General features: G+C 45.7%; 1 protein-coding gene across 4 annotated transcripts in view; it reads right to left on the bottom strand.

Moving 5' to 3' along the window:
• UVSSA (UV stimulated scaffold protein A) overlaps nucleotides 1-23,626 on the bottom strand; it is a 77,139-nt gene extending 53,513 nt beyond the window's left edge. Inside the window, exons 1-7 of one of the 4 annotated variants that reach the window (XM_075856831.1) lie at nucleotides 23,606-23,626; nucleotides 21,663-21,852; nucleotides 18,416-18,746; nucleotides 10,462-10,582; nucleotides 6,997-7,371; nucleotides 4,098-4,207; nucleotides 1,538-1,666 (exon numbers count right to left, since the gene is read on the bottom strand). In XM_075856831.1, the coding sequence (XP_075712946.1) occupies nucleotides 1,538-1,666; nucleotides 4,098-4,207; nucleotides 6,997-7,371; nucleotides 10,462-10,582; nucleotides 18,416-18,746; nucleotides 21,663-21,760 (1,164 nt within the window). In that variant the 5' untranslated portion in view covers nucleotides 21,761-21,852; nucleotides 23,606-23,626. The other 3 variants (XM_075856812.1, XM_075856838.1, XM_075856821.1) reach the window with 3 other exon arrangements.
• Between the last annotated feature and the right edge of the window lie 3,929 nt (nucleotides 23,627-27,555).

Raw genomic sequence — 27,555 nt, 5'->3', positions numbered from 1 at the left:
AAGGAAATCTTAGGGGTGATCTAATTACAGTGTACAAATATATAACTGGACAGTGCAGAGATCTCTCTAAAGATCTATTTACACCTAGACCTGTAACAAGGACAAGGGGGCATCCTCTACGTCTAGAGGAAAGAAGGTTTTACCATCATCACAGACAGGATTCTTTACTGTAAGAGCGGTGAGACATTGTGATGGGTGATTCTTTACTGTAAGAGCAGTGAGACGTTGTGATGGGTGATTCTTTACTGTAAGAGCAGTGAGACGTTGTGATGGGTGATTCTTTACTGTAAGAGCAGTGAGACGTTGTGATGGGTGATTCTTTAAACAAATTCAAAAAGGGCCGTGATGTCATTCTTGAAAAATATAACATTACAGAATAGGAGTACTAGATTCTGGAGATGGGACGTTGAGCCAGGGATTTATTCTGGTTGTCATATTTGGAGTCAGGGAGAAATTTTTCCCCTAATGAAGCAAACAATCGCCATCAACCTCATTTTTGCCTTCCTCTGGATTAACAGGGTCGGGTTACAGGTTGGACTTGATGAATCTTTGTCTTTTTTTCAAACTAATTAACTATGAATGTGGCCTAAGGGTGATGTACTCGTGAAAATTGGGCTGCTTTGGCGTATAGTGCTAGTTCACACAGGGACTGACTTCCCCAATTAAAAGTAGCGCATTGCTTTATGTGTTTAGCTAATATTCACACTAATCTTGGAGAACCTCCTTAACAATGTTAACGCGACTCTCCCGGCGGAAAGTGACTTTACATGTAGTGTCAGCATGGAGTAGTTACCATCATCCGTGACCGTCTTTCCCTCCTGGGATGGCGCTAGCAGTAGTCATGGTGACAGATGTCCACAGGACACCAGACTACTGCCCCCCCCCCCCACATGGACATAATGGGTAAAGTGGTAATCGCAGCCACTCCCCTCAGACTATGGAGGGGGACAGGCAAATCACTCACTCACCTGTGTCTGCCTGTCAACTCCATGCTGCGACAGGCAGAAAGAGGAATAGCGGCGCACCTAAGTATAGCGCGTTTGTAGGTAAACATTTATTGTTTCTATTTTCAGTGGTTACCAAAATATATGTGGGACACAGAATGGCTAGACAGTAGCCTTAAAGGGGTTTCCCGGTACTTTGATATTGATAGCTTATGCTTAGGATAGGCCACCAATATCAGATCGGTGCGGGTCCGACCGATCAGATGATTGAAGAAGCTGCGGCGATCACTTGAATGGGACTGAACAGCAGTCAGCTGCAATACCGGGCACATCCACAACTAAATGTATGGCGCTGTGCCTGGAAAACAATAAAGGGGACGCGGTGATCGCCATTGCCTCTTCATTTAGCCGATTGATGGGGATGTCGGGAGTTGGGCCCCCGGACTCGGAAACTGATCATCTGTCCCGGAAAACCCCTTTAATCCAGCACGGTACACAGCGCAGAAAGCAGGCACTATTACGAGGTCCGGTTCTGATGGACATGAACTGGCGGTGATCTCCCGCACTGCTGTCACGGGGGTCACGCTACTCACCGCTCCTCTGTTTCGGGTCTTGCACTCGATATTCATCTCCTTGTGCTTCTTGATTACAGTTTCTAATTTCTTCTTTAGATCGATCGCACATTTTAGGCTTTCGTCGCCTATTCCGGCCTTCGTGAAAATCTTCGTAATAAAAGGATGAAAGTCAGAAGAGGCAACAAAGTAAAGATGACCCCTAGATCAGAGGGGGTTACAACAAATAACTCAAGGAGCCCCACAATTGTATGTTCGATGGCCCCAAGCTGGAAAATCTCTGCTGATAAATGCTACAAACAACCCATGAATTTATTTTGGGGGGTGTAGAATGTATAATGTATAGAGAGTCGTTTATTACACACACATTCATGTGCATTACCTGCAGCTCCATAAACTAAACTACCACATCGGAAAGGGTTATTTTCCCGGATTTCATTAAATATATCGTTCAGTATAAAAAAAAATTGTATTACTTTGTTTCAATTAATCACCATTTTCAAGACCTCAGCTTGCGGTCAGTGGACAGAAACATTCTTGTTCACATCCTGGTGTTTCAATTCCTTGTCATTTTTAAGATTTCTGTTTGCGGTTAATGAATTACAACATTGTAATTTACACCCAGAAGCCGAAAACCTTCTTAGGCCCCGTTCACACAGATTTTCAGGACTCGGAAACCGCGGCAAAAAACAGCCAAATTTGCCTCCCATTGATTTCAATGGGAAGTGGAGGAGTTTTTTTCCCCTGAGTGTTTTATTCTCGTGGGAAAAAGAAGCGACATGCCCTATCTTTGAGGCGTTTTCCACCTCAAAAATCCCATTGACCTCGATGGGAGATGGAAAAAAAAATAAATGCCACGAACGGCCGCAGCGCTTTTCCCTTTGTCTGTTGAAGACGTAAAAAAAAAAAAACGCGGCAAAAAACACGGCAAAATTTGCGTCAAAAAATATCTGTGATGCAAAACCACTTTAAAAAAAAAACCGGAGCGGATTTTTTTCCAGGCAGAATTTTCTCTGTGTGAACAGGGCTTCACAGCTCACAGATTGCTAGAGTTGTATCCAGTCTAGACAATCCTCTGTGAGCTGAATGGCCTGGACTCCAGACTGATACATTGTAGAGGACTATCAGGACTGCTGTTGATGTGTTGTCTAGACTAGATACAATTGTAACAAACGGTCAGCTGTAATAAGTATAAGGTTTTCGGCTTCTTGGTGTAAACAACATTTTTAATCACCAACAGCAAACGGAAATCTTGAAGATGGCAAAGAATTGAAACACAAAATACACTACGTGGCCAAAAGAATGTGGACACCTATCACACCGACATGGGCTTGTTGGACCTCCCGTTCTAAATCCATAGACATTAATATAGAGTTGGTCCCCCCTCTGCAGCTATAACATGGGCATGGTGCATGGTGATCTTAGACATGAGGGCAGCGACTATAGAAACCCTTTTCATGAAGCTCCACATGCACGGCTCTTGTGGTAATGTCACTATCAGGGGCGGTGTGGATCTCTGTGGTGAGTGATATAACAGAGGATAGGTGGATCTTGTGAATCTTTATGGTCTACCACTCAGTGACTGGGCTGCTGTTACTCCTAGACGCCTCCACGTCACAATATTAGCACTTATAGGGGAGACGATCGGGTCAAAATATTCAGAAACGGACGTGTGGTAAAGGTGGCACCCTATGACAGTGCCACGTGTAAAGCCACTGAGCTCTTTAGTATGTCCCATACCACTAGCAATGCTTGTCTATGGAGATCGCATGGCTGTGTGCTTGATTTTATGCACCGGTTTGTAATAGGTGTGGCTGACACATCTGACCTCAATAATAGGGAGGGTGTCCACATACTTTTGCCAATATTGTGTATTATTACAATGTTGCTGAACTTTCCATTAAAAGATTTAACTTTTTTTTAAATTAAACTGGAAAACCCATTCAGAGAGTTATTTCAACCATTTATGACAGATCCATCGAGAACGGGAGTCCCCTAATCACTACTTATCATTACAAGTCACCCGCTCAGAGGAGATGCTGGGCTTGCTACGCTTAGGATTCTCTCTCTTTGTTATCGGAACAGACTCTGTCCGGAATACCCCTTTAAAGAAGATCTGTCCCCCCTCCTGACACGTCTGTTTTAATAAATACTCGTATTCCTTGTGAAATAACAATTCTGGATCGTCTTTTCTTAGAACTCTACATTGTGCCGTTCCTCTGTTTGTCCTCCTGGGAATCTATGAATATTCTGACAACTGGACGGAACTATTCCCCTTGTCAGTAAGGGGTGGCCCTGCACAGTCTGACAATAACCAATCAGTACAGACCGTGAAAGGACACACCCTGTTAAAAAGGAGAATGACAACGCTCATTTGTCAATTTATTCATACATATCCAGGAGGAATAACAGAGGAATGGCACCAATCCAGAGTTCTAAGAAAAGAAGCTAAAGAATTGTTATTTTACAGGAAATACAAGTGTTTACTAAAATTGACATGTCAGGAAAGAGGACAATCCTATCTATAAAGAAAGAATAGTGAAGACAAAGAGGAGGATAAGACAAGACACGCGTTTCGTACCTGTATCCAGGACTGAACTGCCGGCCAGTACTTGTTCTTTGCTATCTTACAGGCATCCGTTAAGCTGTTTAGAACGTCTGTATTATCGTCATTCTCATTGACTTTCATATCTATGAGAAATGGAGAAATAAACAGTTACCTCCAGCCCAAAGTCCTATAAGACAATAACCGTCCATGTGTAGACCTGATGATTTATAAGACCTGGACCTAGATATATAGACCTGGACTTAGACATGAGACATTTATCAGAGAATTCAAAAAACTAGATTTTTACCCGACTGATCCCCTGGAGATAAGCGAGAGGAGTATGGCGTCCTCTTATCCCCATGCCTGTTTTGATTTAGTCAAAGGTGACCACTATTGAACGTCTCTGTTCATCTTGGTGATTTTCCGGGACTTTGATATTGATGGCCTATCCTAGATTGGGGGGCGTCTGACTCCTGGCACCCCCACTAATCAGCTGACGAAGGGGCTGCTGTGGTCTGACGAGTTGCTCTTTCCCTTCTTTGTTTACCAGGCACAGCGCCGTACATATGGTAGTGGCTCTGCCTGGTATTGCAGCGCAGTCCCATTCACTTGAACGGGACTGAGCTGCAGATAGCTGCCAGAACACACAGCCACTATGAAATGTACGGCGATGTGCCTGGTTTAAGGGCTGCAGTCTGCTTCACTCAGATCAGTAAAGTCGGACCCCCACCGATCTGATCTCTGTCACCACATTATAAGTGGCCTATCTTCTACATAAAGTGATCGGCGCTGTAATGTAGATAACAGCAGTTTTTTATTTAGAAAAACAATCAATTTTGACGGAGTTATGACCTATTTTAGATTTATGCTAATGAGTTTCTTAATAGACAACTGGGCGTGTTTTTACTTTTTGACCAAGTGGGCGTTGTACAGAGGAGTGTATGACGCTGACCAATCAGTGACCAATCAGTGACCAATCAGCGTCAGACACTTCTCTCCATTCATGTACTCAGCACATAGTGATCTTTCTAGATCATGATGTGCTGTCACTTACTCACACATTAACTTTACTGAAGTGTCCTGACAGTGAATAGATATCGCTTCCAGCCAGGACGTGATGTTTATTCACAATCCCGACACTTCGGTAACGTTTGTGTGGGACTTACAGCACAGCAAGCGTAATCTCACGAGATCATGCTGTAAATGACAGCACAGCGTGATCTCGATGTGCTGTGTGAGTAAGTGACACACAAACGTTACCGAAGTGTCGGGATTGTGAATAGACATCACGTCCTGGCTGAAAGCGATGTCTATTCACTGTCAAGACACTTCAGTAACGTTAAAGAGGCTCTGTCACCAGATTCTGAAATCCCTATCTCCTATTGCATGTGATCGGCGCTGCAATGTAGATAACCGTAAAGTTTTTTGTTTTTTTTAAAACGTTCATTTTTGGCCAAGTTATGAGCTACTTTATATTTATGCAAATGAGGTTTGGAATGGACAACTGGGTGTGTTTTTTTCGCTATGTCCAACTGGGCGTGTATTGTGTTTTTAACTGAGCGTGTTTACGTGTATGACGCTGACCAATCAGTGACCAGTCAGCGTCATACACTCCTCTCCATTCATTTACACAGCAGTGATGTGCAGCCACATACACAGAGATTCATGTTACTGCAGTGTCCTGATAATGAATACACATGAAATCCAGCCTGGACGTCATGTGTATTCAGAATCCTGACACTTCTGACTCTATTCTTTGAGATTTCCAGCAAGGGAAACGAAATCTCGTTTACCTCGTAATCTCGCGAGATTACGAGTGGCTTGCTGGAATCTCACAGAAAAGAGTCAGAAGTGTCAGGATTCTGAATACACGTGACGTCCAGGCTGGAGGTCATGTGTATTCATTATCAGGACACTTGATTAACGTTAATCTCTGTGTATGTGGCTGCACATCGCTGCTGTGTAAATGAATGGAGAGAAGTGTATGATGCTGACTGGTCACTGATTGGTCAGCGTCATACATTTCTCAGCTAAAAAAACGCCCAGTTGTCCATTAAGAAACTCATTAGCATAAATCTAAAATACGTGATAACATGGTGAAAATAGATCGTTTTTTCTAAATAAAAAGCACAGCTGTCACCTACATTACAGCGCCGATCACATTATGTAGGAGACAGGGCACTTATGTGGTGACAGAGACGGTTTAATGGCCTATTCTAAGGGCCATATTACATGGGTCAATTATCAGGCAAACGAGCGTTCATATGAATGCTCGTTCCCAATCATCGTGTGTAAACAGGGCAATGATCAACCGATGAATGGGGAAACGCTCGTTCATCGTCTGATTGTGTTGTTTATGCAGCGATAAATATTATCATGGTCGACAGCACATCTCTCTGTGTCAACATGGAGACGTGCTACCGACATGACAGAAATGTATGAAGACGAGCGAGAGTTGTAGTAAGCGCTCGTCCCAAGACATAGCTTCTTATGAAAGGAGCAAACGAGCGCCGATCAAAAAGCTGTCTCGTTAATCGGCGCTCGTTTTTACGCCCAAAATTGACTGGTGTAAAAGTACCCTAAGAATATACCATCAATATCAAAGTCCCAGAATGAATACCTAATAAGTTAGAAAAGACAAAGCACAAAATCTTCCTCAGGCGGCTGGAGATGTGTATTAAATGTAGTGCGGCCAGAAATTGTGGGTCTAACCTAAGATTTTGGGATCTTTTTCTATCTGAATTGCCTCTGAAAATGCATATTTCTCTCCAGACATCAGATGTATCGTCACTTTCCTCTTTATAGCATGCAGGTCACTGACAGAGTTAGGAAGAACTGCAGCTGCATCCCCCTCCCCTCCTGGATGCCAAATGACGGGAATTCTATGGACTTTACTAACGTATCCCCTATAATCACAAGGCTAAAGAGTCACCTGTTGATATTTCAATGTTGAGTGTATACTTGTGAGACCCCAGTCCATGGTCTCGGATGAAAGACTCTTCTACAGGTTCAAAGTCGTTGTCAGACTCATCTGAGCTTTCCATCTTGCCCTCTCCTTTTGGATTTTGATTGGCGTCGGGTGCAGCAAGCTTGGGCAAGTCCTTGCTGCAACACGGTCGTTCGTCGTCGGCTTCACGTAAGGGCGAGGGTGTCGGGACGCTCGGTTTAAGAGAGTCGTTTTTCCTCAATACGCAGTCTCTTTCATCTACTTCATCATTGACCAGACTGAATTCTTCAAGATTGGGCAGCAACAAGTTGAAGCAGTTCTCCATCTCTGTGAGGCAGGACTGGATGTCCTCCAGCATTTCTAATAGACCGAAAACAAATGTATATATTGTACATCATCATGGGGGTGAAGAAAATGTGACGGTTTTTGTAAAGTTAGCAATTGGGTAGGAGCATGAGGGACTTACATGTGGAATGTCCTTTTTAATTTGGTGTCTAGTTTAAAGGATATTATACCCCTATATCCATATATTTTGTCAAGTAGACAACTATTGCCACCCAGCACCCATGGGCACCTGCTTGCAATTTTGCATTAAAGCAGATTATTTAGTAAAAAAAAAACAAATATATAAAAATTCATGTTTGTGGCGAAAAGTCTTGCCCAAGCAGAGGCTTAGCAACAAAAGATCAAATACACCCCCTCCCTTTAAATGTGACATATCTTCTATGATTGGTAATAGGGGTGGTAAAATGAAGAAAAGTTCCTGTATCCCCCCCCCCCCCCCCCCCCCCTGGGATCGCTGGAGGAAGTAGAGGTCGGAGAGAAGACAGTGACAGGCTGTGATCTTTCTTTTTGCTCTCACTTGCAGCTTCCCCTCCCACCCCTGAACACAGAATCAAGAGATAAAACGTTTCATCCTGCTCTCAGGCTTTAAAAAAAATGCTGCCCCCCCCCCCCCCCCCGAATATTGCACCTAGAGATGCAAAAGCATTAATATAATACTATGATCACCGTCAGACTGGACTACCTTGGGCCCACCAGAGGAAAGAATTCTTGGGGCCCACCCGTAAGCTATATAGAAATAATGCGGCCACTCTTGTGTAGTAAAACGTGTGTAGTAAACCAAAGACCAATATTACCAGTACATAGAGACCATATAGTGGCAGATGCCAGTCCAAAACAAGCGCTCTGCAGACCATATAACTTAAAGGAGTTCCCATCTTAGACGTTTATGACATATCCACAGGGAATGACAAAAATGTGGGACCTGCAACTATTATCTAGAACTGTCTGCAGAATCCAGGCGGAGACCAGTGAAGAGCGGGTCGCCCATGCGCGCAGCGCTCTCCATTCTGTTCAATGGGAGTTATGGAAACAGTCGCGTGACCCTCTCTCTACCGGTCTCCGTCTGGATTCTGCAGTCCCAAGTGCAGGTCCCAGAGCTGGCACCAGCATCTCAGACATTTTTGTAAATTCCTGTGGATATGCCCAGATTGGAGTCGCTCACTTTTCCTTTTCTTCTTCATCTTGCCCAGATTGCCCTGACGCCTTCTCCCAACTACGAATCGCCTCTGCACAATTTGCCACACAAACATGTTTGGCTTCTCGCTTTTCTAGCACCTCCCCACCCTCTACAAGAACCTCACCATCTGTAGTGCCCCAGATGGAAATAATGCCCCATCAGTGCCACATTCTATAATAGTGCCCTCTTTACACCCCACAATAATAAGTGCCACACACAGCCCCCCCCCCTTGTGGATAGTGCCATGCAGCCCACCCCCTGTATAGTGCCACACAAAGCCCCCCTATTGAATGCACTACACAGCCCACCCTAGTAGATCGCACCACACAGCCCCCTCTAGTAGATCGCACCACACAGCCCGCCCTAGTAGATCGCACCACACAGCCCCCTCTAGTAGATCGCACCACACAGCCCCCTCTAGTAGATCGCACCACACAGCCCCCTCTAGTAGATCGCACCACACAGCCCGCCCTAGTAGATCGCACCACACAGCCCCCTCTAGTAGATCGCACCACACAGCCCCCTCTAGTAGATCGCACCACACTGTCCCCTCTAGTAGATAGCACCACACAGCCCCCTCTAGTAGATCGCACCACACAGCCCGCCCTAGTAGATCGCACCACACAGCCCCCTCTAGTAGATCGCACCACACAGCCCCCTCTAGTAGATCGCACCACACAGCCCCCTCTAGTAGATCGCACCACACAGCCCCCTCTAGTAGATCGCACCACACTGTCCCCTCTAGTAGATCGCACCACACTGTCCCCTCTAGTAGATAGCACCACACAGCCCCCCCTAGTAAATCGCACCACACAGCCCCCTCTAGTAGATCGCACCACACAGCCCCCTCTAGTAGATCGCACCACACAGCCCCCTCTAGTAGATCGCACCACACAGCCCCCTCTAGTAGATCGCACCACACAGCTCCCTCTAGTAGATCGCACCACACAGCCCCGTCTAGTAGATCGCACCACACAGCCCCCTCTACTAGATAGCACCACACTGTCCCCTCTAGTAGATCGCACCACACGGCCCCCCCCTAGTAGATAGCACCACACAGCCCCCCCCTAGAAGATAGCACCACACAGCCCCCCCCCTAGTAGATAGCACCACACCGCCAGTCCCCCACCCAACAAAAAAATTGTACTTACCTAGTCCCGTTCCCGCGACCAATGGAGCGATCCACTATCTCAGACGGGATCCTTGCGTAGGTCAGCGTGATGCAATGACGTCATCACGCGAACCTGGGCAGGGACTCCTTTGCAGCGTCTTATAGGCTATAGGCCTAACGTGGCCTGCAGCCTATACTATTCAATTGTATCTGCGTATTGAGGACGGTGCTAGCAACGCCACCAGGCATGAGGAGGCCTATGGCGCCTGGCATATAAATGTTACGTGCCGGGCAGCGTGGGCCCCATAGCAGCTGCTATAGTCGGCAAGGGGTCCGGAGAGGATGTGAGCCCTGGGCAGTTGCCCAGTTTGACGACCCTAATGCCGGCCATGCCTACAAGAGTAAGCAGCGGGGCAGGGAGACGTCTCCTGGTGTCACGGTCCATATCTAGAGCTTCCCCAGGGCCAAAGGCGATGATTCCAACGCTCTGCCTGGGTACAGTGGCAATGGGAAGCTCCTGACATTACAGTCTATATATAGACAATGATGTCAGGAGACGCCGGACGTATACATTTAATACACTCTTTTGGTCTCCATCGGGCTAATAGAGCCTTATGGACATGATCATCATGCAAGTCGGGAGAATTCGCAACATACACGATAAATGTAGGGCACAAACGTGATGTGCACAGAACCTAATTCGGCCTGGTGCAAAGGATTGCTGACCCCCTGCCACCAGCTTTTTGACCTCCCCCCCCCCTTCCCCCTTTAAACAAAGAAGCTAATATAGGAGAGAATTCACACTCCGATCACTCACCCTCCATCTCAGTCTTTGCTTTTTTGGCTTTCTCCTTATAAATATTTTCTAAGCGTTTCTGCTTTTCTTCTTCTCGCTTTCTCTCCGCTACCGTCCTGGACCTCAAATCCTGGAAATCCACCTGAAATGTATCCACAGAAGAGCCGTTCAGATACAATGTAAGGATCAGGTTTATGCTGGTGCTATACAAGAACTTATCACATAATGCAGTAACTTAAGGGGTGTTACTCCCATCTTTCTGCCCCTTCTTATACGGTCTGTAAATCAGCAAGATTACCAAAATTTGGAGGGGATTCATTTCTTAATATATCTTTATATTGTTCGGTTCTCCAAATTCCCCACACAGAGTTATTTTTTAGTTTTTTTTCTGGAGCAGCCACAACTAGAGGGAGCTTACATACCATTCACACATTGAACACAATGATAAAGCAGTATGCAATAAGCGCCCTCTAGTGGTGGCTGAAAGCAGCCAGCATTTTATCACTTAAAGGGTAACTAAACGTTTAAAAAACTGGGCGCATGGCTTGTCACGCTGGCGAACAGAAACACTTAAGGAGAGCTCCGGATTGGGTTCTGACAAAACGGGATATATTTCCACTAACCATGGGGAAGACTTAGACCAGAAGCTCCCTCAAAAGCTCCCAGACGAGTGTGGCATCGGATGTGCCTATTAGCAACTTTTTTCAACCGCTTCAAGAGACGCCGTTCGACAGTGAGCCGGGTGTGGACACGGTCCAGCAGGCGCCATCTCGCCCTCCTTGAGCAGCATCGGGGAATCCTTGGGGGACTCCATCCACAGTGAAACAGAAACTGATGGACGCGGTAAGAAAATCTCCACCCGGGACACGGTCTCCCCTTCACCCATTTTGGAGGACACGACTACACCTACTTGGAACATTCCTACCCCGTGGCAATCAACTCATGGTCGGCAAGTGGACATTATGGTGCTGGGAGATGGTATTACCTCGTGCAGGGCTGTGACGCCTTTCGATCCTAGGTCTGCTGATTCGCAGCATAACTCCTACAGTGACTACTCGCACCACATGCTCTCCCCTGCTCCGTCACCCCATGGGGGCTCACATGAAGGGCTTAGCCCACCGATTAAAAGATCTCTTTTCTAGGCGTATTCCACCTTGCAGAAAGCATTGCCATTAACCCGATTGCCCCAAACTACAGGACTCTTCCTCAAATGATGAGGCAATACCCCCCACCATTCGGAAAGATAAATCTGACAAGGCATTACCCCAGCACTTTGGGAGACACCAGAGGTCCTCTTCCAGAGATGGTCTTACTCGTGACTTACCTCCACCTGAGGAGGCAGTCAATACCTTAAAAGGCCGCACAGAACTGCAGGCCCTATTAGCCCTCTTGCCAACCACACGATATGGATAAGCTGGATACTGATCTCAAAAAAGGCTGGCGACAGGACCTAACAAGTCAAATTGGATGTTCATAATTTAAGTGACAGAGTTGAGGATTTGAAGGATTTCAGATCCTCGATCACTGCTACTGTGCAAGAACTACAGCGCACAACTACGACTCATTCTATTCAGCAACGCCTTCTTATTTCTCAACACGATGACCTGGAGAATAGAAATAGAAGGAATAATATAAGGATTAGAGGTCTTCCAGGAGCGACACGCTCTTCTGATCTTCTTGCTACTCTCAAAGGCATATTCAACAATGTACGAGAACGTAGCGCTGATCCAACCAAACGGTGTGACGTAATATGCCGTATACACTATTTTGCGGTCAAGGAAAAAATAATGCAGGGAGCAAGGCCTCTCGAGACCATTGACTTTGATGGCGCTAAAATATCTTTATTTCCGGATTTGTCAAGGCGAACTCTCAGACAGAGAGCGACCTGAAAGCCACTGCTTTCTATACGTCAATCTCGCGATATCCTCTACCACTGGGGTTTACCTTTTGCTCTACATGTGATAATGGGAACTAAAGTTGCAGTTCTCTCCACACCTGAGGATCTCCCTACTTTCTTGCAGATGCTGGAGATCTAAATTCTGGCACTCCCGAGATGGGTAGCTTTCTTGAAAGAAACTTTGGAACCGATGCACTCCCGTTGTATTCTGTTGCATTTAAGCATTCTATTTAAAACCCGGTCCTTACTGATCTGTGTAGTCGCGCATTGACTGGGTCTTTCTCGACCCCCCCATAGGTTACACTAACTTTTTGTGTCGAATTAGCACGTACGCGCTTCCTTACTAGTGTATACTACCGACAGACTTTCTGTCTTTTTTGATTTGTTCTATATCATTTTCTTATCGGATATCTTATTGTATTTTGCGTAGTTCCTTCTTTTCCCCATTCGTAGCGGACATCTTCCAAGATCTTCTCAGATGGAATAATTGTCTCTTGTATCCTTTAATGTCCATGGATTCAATACACCCCAAAAGCGGTCTCAGATTCTCTACTCCTCTCCTTGCATAAACATAGAGCCCTTATAGTCTGCTTGCAGGAAACCCACTTTCACACGGACCACTTTCCAAATGTGAAAAATCGCTATTATACTTCTGCCCACCATGGTACTAACCCCAATGGCAAAACAGAAGGAGTTTCTATCCTATTCCATAAATCACTTCCATGTAACGTGCTGAAGCCCGTTTTATTTTTGTGACGTGTGAAATTGGTTCACATATTTATACTATAGCCAATATTTATGCCCCAAACGTAAATCAGATTGCCTTCCTAGTTAGAGTCCTGGAAGAACTACACTCCTTTACACAAGGAGGCCTCATACTCTGTGGAGACTTAAATCTCCCTATTAACCCTTCTTTGGATACATCTACGAGGCCCTCGAGACTTGTATACAACAAACTCAATAGATTCCGTAAAGCCCTACGAGAGATGCAATTGTGTGATATTTGGCGCTGGACACCCCCGGAGGACAGAGACTTCACCTTCTACTCACACGTGAACGCCTCCTATAGTAGGATCCACTACATTTTTACGCAACATAGACTGCTCGCGCAGGTCTCTACAGCGGATATAGGTAACATTTTATTGTCGGATCGTGCGCCAGTTTTCGGTGCATTGAAACTTTAGCCAGATTCTAAACAATCTTCTACTTGGAGACTTATGTCGTCGCTCCTACAGGACGCAATGTGCAAGTCAGAACTCTAACAAGCGATAACACACTTTCAGCAGGACCATGTATCGGATGCCATTTCCCCACCTATAAGATGGGAAGCTTTAAAATGTGTTGCGAGGTATACGGGTTAAGCATGGCTCCAGACTAAAGAAAGAAGAGAGTGCTAAGCTGCAGTCTCTGCTCTCGGGGCTCCATTTCTTAGAGGCGCAGCATAAACGTGCATTACGACCTGACGCGCTTCAGAAACTTACACTCATACGTCAAGACATCCAAAACTCGCCTAATAAAACACACGACCGTATCCGGCAATTATGATCCCGTCCGTTTTACAAATGGGGCGACAAACCGGATAAACTTCTAGCATTAGCTTTGCGAGAAAAGCCCGCGGCATCAGATATCCCATCAATCAAAAATGATGCAGGAAATGTGGTACATGTGACTGATAAAATAGCGGAGGCTTTCCTACTGTACGATGGATCTCTCTACAACCCCCCTCCCCCGCACACTACAAATCCCCTTTCCCTACAGGCTCGCTCTCTCACCCAATGTATCCATGATACGGCGCTGCCTTCCCTACCCATCTACCTATCCACAATCCCACGTCGGGTAAAAGTCGGGGCCCAGACGGGTTTACGGCAGGCTTCTATAAATCCCTCGATGACGACATTGCTCCAGTCTTACTTAGGGCCCTAAATGCCTTGTCTCAAGCTACTCTGACCCCTCCGGCATTCTTATTTGCCCACATCATTGTCATAGCCAAAGATGGAAAAGATCCCCAGCAATGCGCAAGCTATCGTCCCATCTCTCTAATAAACACTGATGCCAAGATTTATGCAAAATTAATAGCGAATAGATTGGGTGGCTTGCTCGACTCCCTAGTCCACTTGGATCAGGTGGGGTTTTGTCCCCTCTGGAGAGGATCGTGATAACACGCTTAAATCTTTTTCTCTTATCAACTATGCCAAGCAACATTCTGCTCCGTGTATGTTGCACTCCTTGGACGCCGCCGAGAAAGCCTTTGACCGGGTGGACTGGGGATTCATGGAAGCGTCAGTAATACAGCTGGGATTGGGCCAGGTGATGCTACAACGCATTCAAGCTCTTTACTCTGGACCCAGGGCAAAAGTTTATGTAAATAACACTTTATCCTCTACCTTCACCATCAGCAATAGCACGCGCCAAGGCTGCCAACGATCGCCGATGCTTTATGCCTTAGTGATGGAACACCTCCTGAGTGAAATGACCCTGATATTAAAGGCTTAGAAGTTGGCCGACATCAGGTCAATTGCTCAGCATTTGCAGATGAGGTCCTTCTGTATATTTCCCAGCCCATTACCTCCTTGCCTGCGCTCCTTGCTTTGCCTCCACTGCGCTCCTTGCCTCCACTATTAAGGAATATAGCCACTATAGTAATTTTAAAATGAATCTCTCCAAAAGTAGCGCTCTGAATCTCTTTGGATACTCACCTTGTGCAGTCTCTTAGATCTTCCTATTCCTTTACTTGGCAACAAAACGCGCTTAAATACCTGGGTATTATGATTCCGGTGGATCTCAAAAACACTTATGCTCTCAATTACCTACCTTTGCTACACACTCTACAGCGAGATCAACTCACAAAATAACGCACAAAAGTTGTGTCTCCAACTGGAGAATGCCCAATCGGACTTACCCTTGACAGCTCTGCCATGGTCACCAGGCGCTGCTTGGTCCAGGTCCAATGTCTTGGCTTTGCCATACGTTATTGGGAGTGTGATTACGGCATACAAGATGTATCTTTCTAAAGTGAAACTTTTTTCAAGAGATGGGCCTTTGACACTGATTGTAGGTAACATGGACTTCCCTCCGGGTTTGGGTCCCTCTTTTTTGGCTAGATCCCAAACGGGGGAAACCTTGACATTTCAGCAGGTTATGTCTCATGGACAATTGAAACACTATGAGGATTTAGTTGCGGAAAACTCCAGAACGCGATGGGACTACTTTCAACTAAAGCATTATTATTGTAGGGTCTGGCGAGTTCTGAACTTACATAGAGATCTTACCCCCTTTGAACATCCACTCTCTTCTGGCTCTATAACACCGAAGGTGATAGCTACGATATATAATTGTCTTTTGGATTTACAATAAGAGACAAAACCCTCTTATGCGTTTAGCTGGAAGAGAGAGTTGAATATTTCTCCTACTCCTGCTGAACGGTCTAAATCATACGCTCTATCATAAATTAACGCCGCATTGATAACACCTCAGCAGTGCCACAGGCTGATCGCCTCCATGCCACACCGCATTGATAACACCTCAGCAGTGCCACAGGCTGATCGCCTCCATGCCACACCGCATTGATAACACCTCAGCAGTGCCACAGGCTGATCGCCTCCATGCCACACCGCATTGATAACACCTCAGCAGTGCTACAGGCTGATCGCCACCATGCCACGCCGCATTGATAACACCTCAGCAGTGCTACAGGCTGATCACCTCCATGCCACGCCGCATTGATAACACCTCAGCAGTGCTACAGGCTGATCGCCACCATGCCACGCCGCATTGATAACACCTCAGCAGTGCCACAGGCTGATCGCCTCCATGCCACGCAGCATTGATAACACCTCAGCAGTGCTACAGGCTGATCACCTCCATGCCACGCCGCATTGATAACACCACAGCAGTGCTACAGGCCGATCGCCCCATGCCACGCCGCATTAATAACACCTCAGCAGTGCCACAGGCTGATCGCCTCCATGCCACACCGCATTGATAACACCTCAGCAGTGCCACAGGCTGATCGCCTCCATGCCACACCGCATTGATAACACCTCAGCAGTGCCACAGGCTGATCACCTCCATGCCACGCCGCATTGATAACACCTCAGCAGTGCCACAGGCTGATCCCCCTCCATGCCACGCCGCATTGATAACACCTCAGCAGTGCCACAGGCTGATCGCCTCCATGCCACGCCGCATTGATGCAGTAATTCATGCAGAGTCGGAGCCCCGACCAAGTATTGAGGGCAGATACTGTACAGACTTTTCAGTAGTCCAACATTTCGGTATTAAAAATAATTTTTAAATTGGGCTTATATAATATTCTAATTTTCTGAGACACTAAATTTGGGGTTTTCATTACCTGTTACCATAATCATCAACATTAAAAGAAAAAAAATGCTGGAAATAGATCCCTCTGTGTGTAATGAATCTATAGAATATATGAGAGACACTTTTTGAATTGAATTACTGAAAAAAATTTACTTTTTGATATTTTAATTCATTGAGAAAGACGTGTATATATATATTTAATGTGTTTTGGTTTTTTTTTGTTCCCTTTTTGTATTCCACATGACTATGCTCCATGATGGGACATGACTTGTTATAATATCTTAATGCTCCTACTGATAATATCGGTCGTCTGCTGTGCCAGGTGACCTGTCCTGTACTGTTATGATTGCCTGCCCTTCATATTTTGTATCTCAATGTGAACTTATTTTATTTTGGACTGTAAGGCCCTGTTCACACAGAGTTTTTTGATGCAGAAACCGCGCCGAAAAACTCCTTAAAAACCGCCCGAAAATGCCTCCCATTGATTTCAATGGGAGTTGGACGAGTTTTTTTACCGCGAGTAAAAAAAACGTGTCGCGGTAAAAAGAAGCGTCATGACCCATCTTGAGGCGGTTTCCGCCTCCAAAACCACATTTCAATTAGTCAGAAAAAGGAAAAAAACGCCTCGACGAGTTTTTGTCAAACCACTGTGCAAAAACCGTCTGGAGCAGTTTTTGCAGGAGGAATTTTCCTCCTGCAAAAAACTCCGTGTGAACATAGCCTTACCCCTTTCTTATTTTTGTCCCTTTCTGCTTGTTTATTTAAAACATTTCTTAAATAAAGAATAAAAAAAAACAAAAAAAACGATTGACATGTCATAGTGACACGTCAGAATTTTTGATCGGTCGGGGTCCGAGCACTGAGACCTCCATCGATCATTAAAACTAAGTGGCAGAAGCGCTTGGGTGAGAGCTGTGCCACTTGGCTTTAGCGATCAGTGGGGGTCTCAGTGCTCGGACCCCCATCGATCAAAACTTCTGACATGTCACTATGACGACAAAAGTTTTTGAAAACTTTAGTAGCCCTTTAAAGGGGCTTTCCTATTAAGAACATTTATCACTTATTCACAGGGTAAGTAATAAATTTATAAATCGCTGGGGTCCCCACCACTGGGACCCGGAATGATCACTAAAACAGGGGACCTGAGCCCCCAAATCTTCCCCACTGCACCATCGCAGGGTGGAGTGGTGGTCGCGCATGTGCCTGCCGTTCCATTCAATGTCTACAGCCGAATGCAGGGCTCGGGACTTCACACATCAAATGCCTCTTATCTGTACTGCTCCATTCCCTCCCCCCTCCCTTTCTCTGGAGGGATCGTGTTTCACTGCTCCATGCTCTCCCCCCTCCCTTTCTCTGGAGGGATCGTGTTTCACATGCTGGGCAGCCCATGATGAAATAACTACCTCTGAGCTTTGGTGGCATTATCTGTTAACCATTCAGACACATGTAGGTACTTTTTTGTGTTTTTCCTAAGCTCGGGAAACACTTTAACTCTATGTCTGTGCAGGGGATGATATATTAGGAAATGAATCAGCACAGAATACTGGACCTGAAGGCATGATAAAGGGTGGAGTTTACCTTTAAAGATTTATTTATCACTAATTCAACATATTATATTCAGATTAGAAAAAGGGTCAGTCCAGCTACAACCAATAAAAATGTCTGGGCGGTTAGGAGATAGCAATAGGGTAGTAGGAGGAATGGACAGCAGGTAACATTTTATACTAGAACATATAGAGACCCTTCAGGGGCTCTTACCTTTTTGTTCTGTTTCAAAAAGTGGTAACCCAAGGACAACTTCTTGTAGGCTTCCCCAAATTTCTCATCCCATTCTTGAACAGTCTTAATGGCTAAAATTTTGAGTTTCTGCGCCACTTCTTTGGGAGGAGGCAGCGGCTGGTCGTAGTCCGTCTCTACGGTGAGCTCCAAGAACTCCTGAAAGTTGGAGATGAGCAGCGTCCTGAACAGATGCGATCGACTGAACAGCTCGCCGACTATCTGGAAGGCGGAGAAGCGGATCTCGGCATGATCCTGGTTCAGCTGTGTCATCAGCAGGTGATACACATGTCTAATATGTTCATCCGAAGACCTGCAAAATAAATGGAAATGTTAGAGGGGTGATTTTCAAACAAAGGTACATCTAAAAGGTTCACCTTTAAATACGGGTTATTGATGCTTGAGCCTTTCTGGGTTCATACACTCTACATAAAAAGTGACATGACTTATCTTGGTCTGTAGTTCCAGCCTGTTTTATAGTCCAAAGCTGCATTCATAATTCTGCTGGTTACTATTGGAAACTGTCAACAAGCTTGTTGACAGACACGCCCCTGAAAGCTTAGCTGAGCTTCTATTATGCAGAGGGGTTTCCTAAACCAGATTACTGTACAGTGGTATAAAGATGACACTTCCCATTCACTGAATCAAGCTCTGTGCGGACATTGAGCCAGCAGGGAATGCTGGGAAATTTGTTCAGATGAAGATTATCTTTGGATTTGGTAACATTTTTAGGTCTTGGGGTGCGATCAAACAACACACAGGACTAATTGCAATGAAATAAAGATCAAATAAGCTGGGTTGTTTTTATGGACAATCACTCTGATTTGCCCTGACATTAGCTGGTGGCGGAGATTTCTTCCTGCATCATCATCTCTTTGTGGTAGAAATGTTGAATCATATTTCTATCATTTCCTTAGGTCATTGCATAATCCCTACAATCATTTCCTGAAATGCTCTGTGCTTTTGTCAGTATTGTCTCAATCCGGTTCATATCCACAGGATATACCATAAAAGTCTGATAGATGCGGGTCCCACCTATCTCAAAAACAGGGGCCCCCCGATCCTGTATCTGGAAAGTGAGGTGGCCGCTGCCTCCAGGTGGTGAAGGTGGTCAGGATCTGGAAACAGCTGACCGTAACCCCCAAAGAAGTTAACAGGAGATACAGAAACAGCATAGCAGAGTGAGTTACCATGTTTTCTTAAAGAGGCTTTGTCACCAGATTATAAGTGGCCTATCTCCTACATAATCTGATTGGCGCTGTAATGTAGATAACAGCAGTGGTTTTTACTTTGAAAAACAATCATTTTTGAGCAAGTTATGAGCTAGTTTAGATTTATGCTAATGACTCTCAATGGACAACTGGGCGTGTTTTTACTTTTTACCAACTGGGTGTTGTACAGAGGAGTGTATGAGGCTGACCAATCAGTGACCAATCAGTGTCATACACTTCTCATTGTTCCAGCCCAGCTTCTTTCACTGCACAATCACACTGTGCTGCGGATCATGCTGGGCTGGAACAATGAGAAGAGTGGACACTGATTGGTCACTGATTGGTCACTGATTGGTCAGCGTCATACACTCCTCTGTACAACGGCCAGTTCGTAAAACGTAAAAACACGCCCCGTTGCCTATTAAAGGACGGGTGTCGCGGAAAAAAAAATGTTTATATCAATTTGCTTTTAGCGTTTTATTTAAAAAAAAAAATATTTTTTTTTCTTTTTAGTTTTTTTCTTTTTATTTTTCTCTAACTTTTTCTCACTATGGGGCTGCCATTTTTTTTTCATCTGTGTGTCAATTAACGACACATACAGAGATGGAATACGGCATATACATCCCCATAGAGAATGTGAACGGGAGCCGTTCCATCCACTATGCTGTACGCCGTCTGTTTGGGAACGGCGCATGCGCCGCTCCCACATAGTCCAAATGGAAGGTCCTCGGCCGAGCGACATCCGGCGCCATTTTCTTGTGGACCGGAAGCTGCGGCCAGACAGTAAGATGACGACTTCCGGTCGCGGCTTCCGGACATGTGTTCAGAAGCGAGCGGACGGACCGGAGGGAGCGGCGGCGGCGGCAGGAGCAGGTAAGTTATGTTTGTGTATGTTCGTGTTTTACTGTGTGATTACCAGTGTATGTAAGCCTACTACACTGTGCATTCGCTCAAAAAATGGCGGCACACAGTGTAGGAGGTTTGAACATTCAACCCCCTCCTTTCTCCTGGCACTAGCCAGGATAAGTGAGGGGGGATTGTTTGAGGACACTAGAGCGAATGTGTCTTCTCCAATTTTGCAGCATAAAGCAATGAGGTTGCTTTACCACATGCCAATGCTGCAATTTTGGGAATTGCTCCCTCTAGTGACCAGCACATGGAAATGTTATAAATTAGAATCTAATTTATAATATTTCCTGACTTGTGAAAAAAATTAAAAAAATTAGAACAATGTCTAATCATGTATATACGAAATGTTTAACTAAAAAAAAAAAATTCTAGCGACACATTCCCTTTAAGAAACTTATTAGCCTAAATCTAAACTAGCTCATAACTTGCTCAAAAATGATCGTTTTTCAAAATAAAAACCACTGCTGTTATCTACATTACAGCGCTGATCAGATTATGTAGGAGATAGTCAAGTTATAATCTGGTGACAGAGCCTCTTTAAGGGATAAATTAAAGGCAGAATCATCCTGTAAGGTCGCCAAACGAATTCCACAGGGTGTTTGAAGACAGACTGAAGATGTTGATATGGCCCATACACACGGGGTCAAGGAACAACATTCATGGGCAAAAGACATTCAGAATGTAAAATAAGAGTCATACTTCATAGACAGCGGAGGAAATCAGAGACACATAGAGGTGCAGCAAGGTCCTATAGAGGTCTATGGGGCTGTATTACGGCTCTGTGCAGCTCGGAGGTTAGAGGAACCCGTTATACATTCTAAGGGCTTATTCACACGAACGTGGGGAAACTCTGACGTGAAAAACGGCCGTTTTTCACTTTTGTGGAAACTGACTTGAGTCTATGGAGGGATCCATGAAAACCGAAGACAATAGGACATGTTTTATCTGTCAATGGACCCTTCACACGGTCTGTTGAAACAACGGCCCTGTGAACGGCCCCATTGAAATACATGTATGGCGGCCGTTGTTTTAACGGAAATCACACGGACATATTCAACGTTCGTGTGAATAAGGCCTAAGGGGTTCATTTTCGGCAAAAGAAAACATACCGGCAAATCTTCTTCAACTGCTTGAGCTTTACCAGGTTGAGTTGAGGTTCACCCGACGTCGTCAGCGACTCCACCAACTCCTCAAGTGTCGGCTCCATCCTCACAGGTCTAGGCAGAAATAAGACGGTAAAGCAGCAGAAGCCTCGTACCCGAGTTCAGAACAATTCCTCTCATCCGGCATCAATGAGATCTGATGGGTGGCAGAATATTTGGATTACCGGAAGTTCATAGAATAGTATATAAAATTATTTTACACTTGTTATTACAATATACTGACACCATATGTGAATAGAACTACCACTGGTCGGCCCATACAGGCATTTACAAGAGACAGCCATGGGGGCCTTTGTCTGGTCTTAGGCTGTCTCCATAGCGACGCAAGTCCCGGCGATCACAGGTACAAGGGTGAGATCCCCCCTTCTATAGTGCGGCAATCAGTCTTGATCACAGCATTGAACAGGTTAAATGCTGGGATAGGAATTTTCTAGGATACCGGAAGTTGCGGCGGGAGTGCAGCCGCGTACTACAGCTGTCCTCCCGCCGGCGATCATTAAGGTGATCATGTGAGGACGCGGCGGTGCGATCACCTCGACGTAATGGGTCAAATGTAATTTACTATTCCGTCAGGCCGCGGGAAGGGATTATACCAATCTGTTAATATCCATCAGAGACATTTCTTAAAGGGGTTTCCCATCTCGGACATTAGTGGTATGTAAACAGGATATGCCATAAATGTCCGATAGATGCGGGTTCCACACCTGTCTCTAGAACGGGGCCCCCTGACCCCATCCTACCTTCTCCGGCTGTTGCTGGTCCCTGGTCACGGAGTCGGGAGCATGGAAATAGCCCAGCTTTTCCATACTACGCTGTTTCCATACTCTCGATCACCTCGTAACCCGATGCCCAGAGAGCAAGAGAAGGTAAGACAGGGGTCAGGGGGCCCCGTTCTAGAGATAGGTGCGGGGAAAACCCCTTTAAATTTGGTCCGGAGGCTGAAAATTTCTACAGACCTGCGAGCTAAACAGGCGTGATATATATTATCTGCACTGATACATTGTAACAAACTATCAGAGGAGGAGAAAGATTGGTTTTTTTTATGTATGAGAAGAATTAGGTCTGTACAGGTCTTCAACCTCTGGAAGCCAACAAGAAAGTTCCCATTCACTGACAGCAAGAAATTATGAAAACAGGAAGGAAAGAATACACAAAGGGGGAAAGTTCACAACGTTTCTACGCCAGTTTTCTGTCGTAAACCGTCTAAACGTCGCAAAAAAATGTACTTTTGGTTCTCCAGTTCTCGCCACCTGTCAAAAAAGCAGGCGGAGCCTAACAGAAGGAAGCGTCTGATAGGTGCTGGTCCCAGAGCTGTAACCCGCATCTATCTCCAAAACGGGGGTCACCCAAACCCATCCCGCCTCATTGCATAATGAGGCAGTCGCCACAGCCAGGCGGAGAATGAATATGGAGGTGGCCGCACTCGCCATTCACTTCTATGGGCGATTTCTGCTGTGATTACGTCATCCATATTATTGTCACATGACCGAGACAGCTGTGATGTCATTCTGATAATAGATAACATAGAGACGTCACGTCCTACAGCGACAAGTATATTATAGAGTTTATATTACTTGGGGGAGGGGCTTATTTTTGTAATCATTACTACTTAATCATGATGCAGAACACTCGTATAAGACATTCATACTCCCCATCCCCCTCCAGCCTATTATTAGCCAATCCCCAGCAGCGTACAGACTCTCTATATACACAGTACACTATATAGTCATGTTTCTAGTATAGGAGCCGCATATCCGGCCATGTCTCTCCCCCACATACCTGCCCGCAGCTCAACTGTACGGAACACTGTACAGACTCCACTCACCCGGACATGACACACAACACAGAACGTACGCCCTAGCCCCGCCCATTCCGATGTAAACACTGACGTCAACACGTTAACAAAGCGAGAGCGTGGTAGTAGCGGCGCTTCAGGTGGGTGTGGTTACGTGTTGTCATGGTGATACGTACACATTGTACGCTGCCTAGCGCCATGAATTCAAGTCAAACTCGAAGAACTTTATTTATAAAAATTACCTATAACAAAACTGCGTTGCCAATAAGATCAGTGCTTTCATTTTGTATTTTAGACTAGCAACATGACAGCTGAAATATGGTTGCCATGGGCAACGCTGTAACTTTTTACTGTAGACAATCCCCCTGCGTTTTACTGATTTTGTCCTTCAAACGAATTTCTTTACTGTTACTGATAAAATACATAAAACCACTGACAAGTGAAGTGAATGACATTGATGATCTGGTTACAATGACGCCTCACCAGAATTTGCCGGGACTGTCCCGAATTTACAGAGACAATCCCGGCAAATTACTGTCTCGGACCGTGGCCAGGCAATTTGAACTGGCGACTACCGTATTCAATTGTATCTGCATCCTCAGGACACAGATACAATTAAATACTATGGCAGAGCAGGCAGCCTGCTCCCTGCTCTGCCATCCACTATGCCACAGGCCACGTTAGGTCTGCAGCCTATAAAACGCTGGGATAGAATACCGACGCAATGACGTCACTGGATCGCGCGGTCCTACGCAGGGATCCTGTCTCTGCGACACATAAGCTGCAGGACTGAGAAGGCTGTGGAGCTCCATTCATTGTGGAAACGGGGTTAGGTGAGTATAAGGTTTTGTTTTTTGTTTGAGGGACACCCGGGCACTAAAGAGGTCTGTGTGGCACTATCTACAAAGGGAGGAGTGTGGCACTATCTACAAAGGGAGGAGTATGTGGCACTATCTACAAAGGGAGGAGTGTGTGGCACTATCTACAATGGGGGGAGTGTGTGGCACTATCTACAAAGGGAGGAGTGTGTGGCACTATCTACAATGGGGGGAGTGTGTGGCACCATCTACAATGGGGGGAGTGTGTGGCACCATCTACAATGGGGGGAGTGTGTGGCACCATCTACAATGGGGGGAGTGTGTGGCACTATCTACAATGGGGGGAGTGTGTGGCACTATCTACAATGGGGGGAATGTGTGGCACCATCTACAATGGGGGGAATGTGTAGCACCATCTACAATGGGGGGAGTGTGTGGCACCATCTACAATGGGGGGAATGTGTGGCACCATCTACAATGGGGGGAGTGTGTGGCACTATCTACAATGGGGGGAGTGTGTGGCACTATCTACAATGGGGGGAATGTGTGGCACCATCTACAATGGGGGGAATGTGTGGCACCATCTACAATGGGGGGAGTGTGTGGCACTATCTACAATGGGGGGAGTGTGTGGCACTATCTACAATGGGGGGAGTGTGTGCCACTATCTACAATGGGGGGAGTGTGTGGCACTATCTACAATGGGGGAGTGTGTGGCACCATCTACAAAGGGGGGAGTGTTTGGCACTATCTACAGGGGGGGTGTGGCACTATCTACAGAATGTGTGTGGCACTATCTACAGGGGTCTGTGTATGGCACTATCTACAGAGTGCAATGTGGCACTATCTACAGAGTGCAATGTGGCACTATCTACAGAGTGCAATGTGGCACTATCTAAAAAGGGGGCATTGTGGGACTATCTACAGGGGGCACTGTGGGACTATCAATAGAGGGCTGTGTGGCACGATCTAAAAAGGGGCTATGTGACATTATCTACAGAAGCAGTATGTGGTAATATCTGCAGGGAGCAGTGTGTAGCACTGTCTACTGGGGGCAGTATGGGGCACCATCTACAAGGGGCACTGAGTGTGGCACTATGTATGCTGGTAGTGGTCAGCACATATCGCCTAGCCCTAGTGATAAAGTGAGACATCACCTGCCTGTATACAACCAGAGAGATATAGCGGCCACCATGGTAGCTGTCAGCCAAACAACAACTTGTCAGAAATTTTTGTTTGTTTATTTGTATGCAGAAATTCTGGGAAGAAAGCCACGCCCATTAGCCACACCTACCATATAAACCACGCACTATTAGACACACCCACCAGATAAGCCACACCCTAAGTGTCCCTGGAAAAAAAAAAATTATACAGCAAGTGATCAGTCAGTTCTTGAAGTTGATGTGTTGGAAGCAGGAGAAATGGGCAAGTGTAAGAATCTGAGTGACAGAGACAAGGGCCAAATCGTGATGCCTAGACGACTGGGTCAGATCATCTCCAAAACGGCCGGTCTTCTGGGGTGTTCCCGGTATGCAGGGGTTAGCACCTAACAAAAGTGGTCCAAGAAAGGACAATTGGTGAGACAGGGATAGGGTCATGGTCACCAAAGGTTTATTGAGGTGCGTGGGGAGTGAAGGCTAGCCCATCTGGTCTTGTCCCACAAAAGAGTTACTGTAGCACACAAATTGCTGAAAAAGTTACTGCAGGCTATAATAGAAAGCGCATCGCCGAAAGCGTCTACAATGGGCACATGAGCACCAGAACTGGACCATGGAATAATGGAAGAAGGCGGCCTGATCTGATGGATCACATTTTTTTTTATATCATGTGGACGGCCGTATACATCACTTACCTGGGGAAGAGATGGCACCAGGATGCACTATGGGAAGAAGACAAGCTGGCAAAGGCAGTGTGATGCTCTGGGCAATGTTCTGCTCGGAAACCTGGGGTCCCGTGATTCATATGGATGATACTTTGACCACCTAACTAAACATTGCAGCAGACTTAGTATACCGTCATGGCAACGATCTCCTGCTGGCTCAAATCTCACACTTGACCTAGTCCTGACGCTATTGACGTTCTTAGGAGTAGTTGGTCCAGCAAAGGAGAAGCATCCAATCCAAATAGGAAGAAACCTGACTGCGCACGCACTGTTATTATGCAAAATTACTGACACTTGCTATAGCAGGGTAAAAAAAGGTTAATAAAGCCTGGACCTGTGGTTTACTAGCCCAGTGGCAACGCTATATGGACAAACCCGACAAATCCCGAGATATATGGCGTGAATGTTAAACAAACATGTACAAATAAATATATATATATCTCTGATGGATGCAATCCTGCGCCCATAGACTCCAATGTGAAAGGGTAACTAAACGTTCAACAAGTAATGACATATCAGAAGTTTTGATTGGTGGGGGACCGAGCACGAAGACCCAGCAATCGCTAAAACAAAGCGGCAGAAGTGTTCGTGTGAGCGCTCAGCCGCTTCGTTTCTGTTCGGCTTTTACCGGAAAGCCGATGTATCGGAGTACGGGCTCATAGACTTTCTATTGAGCCCGTACTCCGATACATTGATTTCCGGAAAAAGCACGAAGCGGCTGAGCTCTCACACGAGCATTTCTGCCGCTTTATTTTAGCGATTGCTGGGTCTTCGTGCTGGATGTCTCTGTATTGAATAACTCTGCAGTGCTTGCTATTCCATACATCAGAAGAAAGGTTTACTGACCTATACCAATCCAATGGAGGCCAATGGGTCAGTATTTTGGCCTCCGTCGGGTGTAAGGTGACCTGTAGATATGTTTGACATATGCGGTGGGGGCTTTCCCTGTGCATACAACAAACAGACACTGCAAACACAGTGTGAAAGCAATTTCATATTTGTCCCAAAATGGGAACTAAATAGAAATTTTTTTTTCACTTTCCGGCCAAAAATAGTAAACTGTGGCTGTGGGAAAAAAAATTATTCCTCTGGTCCTCAAAGGCTTAATACTGGAGCTACCAATTATTAACCATCTGCCATATTAACAGGGATTTTGTGGTGTGGTTGTGCCGAAAAACCACTGACCTAGTGTGAACGAGGCTTTAGGGTATGGTTATGACAAAAACAAGCCGCTCAGAGGGACAGGAGGACTATCAAGCTAATATTTGCTAAGTAACTTGTTATTTTGAATAAGTAACGACTACGTTCTGGCCATAAGTGAGTTGTATTGCGGCCGCTCGGATA

The sequence above is a fragment of the Rhinoderma darwinii genome, chromosome 1 (assembly GCF_050947455.1).
Source record: "Rhinoderma darwinii isolate aRhiDar2 chromosome 1, aRhiDar2.hap1, whole genome shotgun sequence".
Classification (NCBI taxonomy): domain Eukaryota; kingdom Metazoa; phylum Chordata; class Amphibia; order Anura; family Rhinodermatidae; genus Rhinoderma; species Rhinoderma darwinii.
This window is presented reverse-complemented; position numbering and strand designations above follow the sequence as displayed.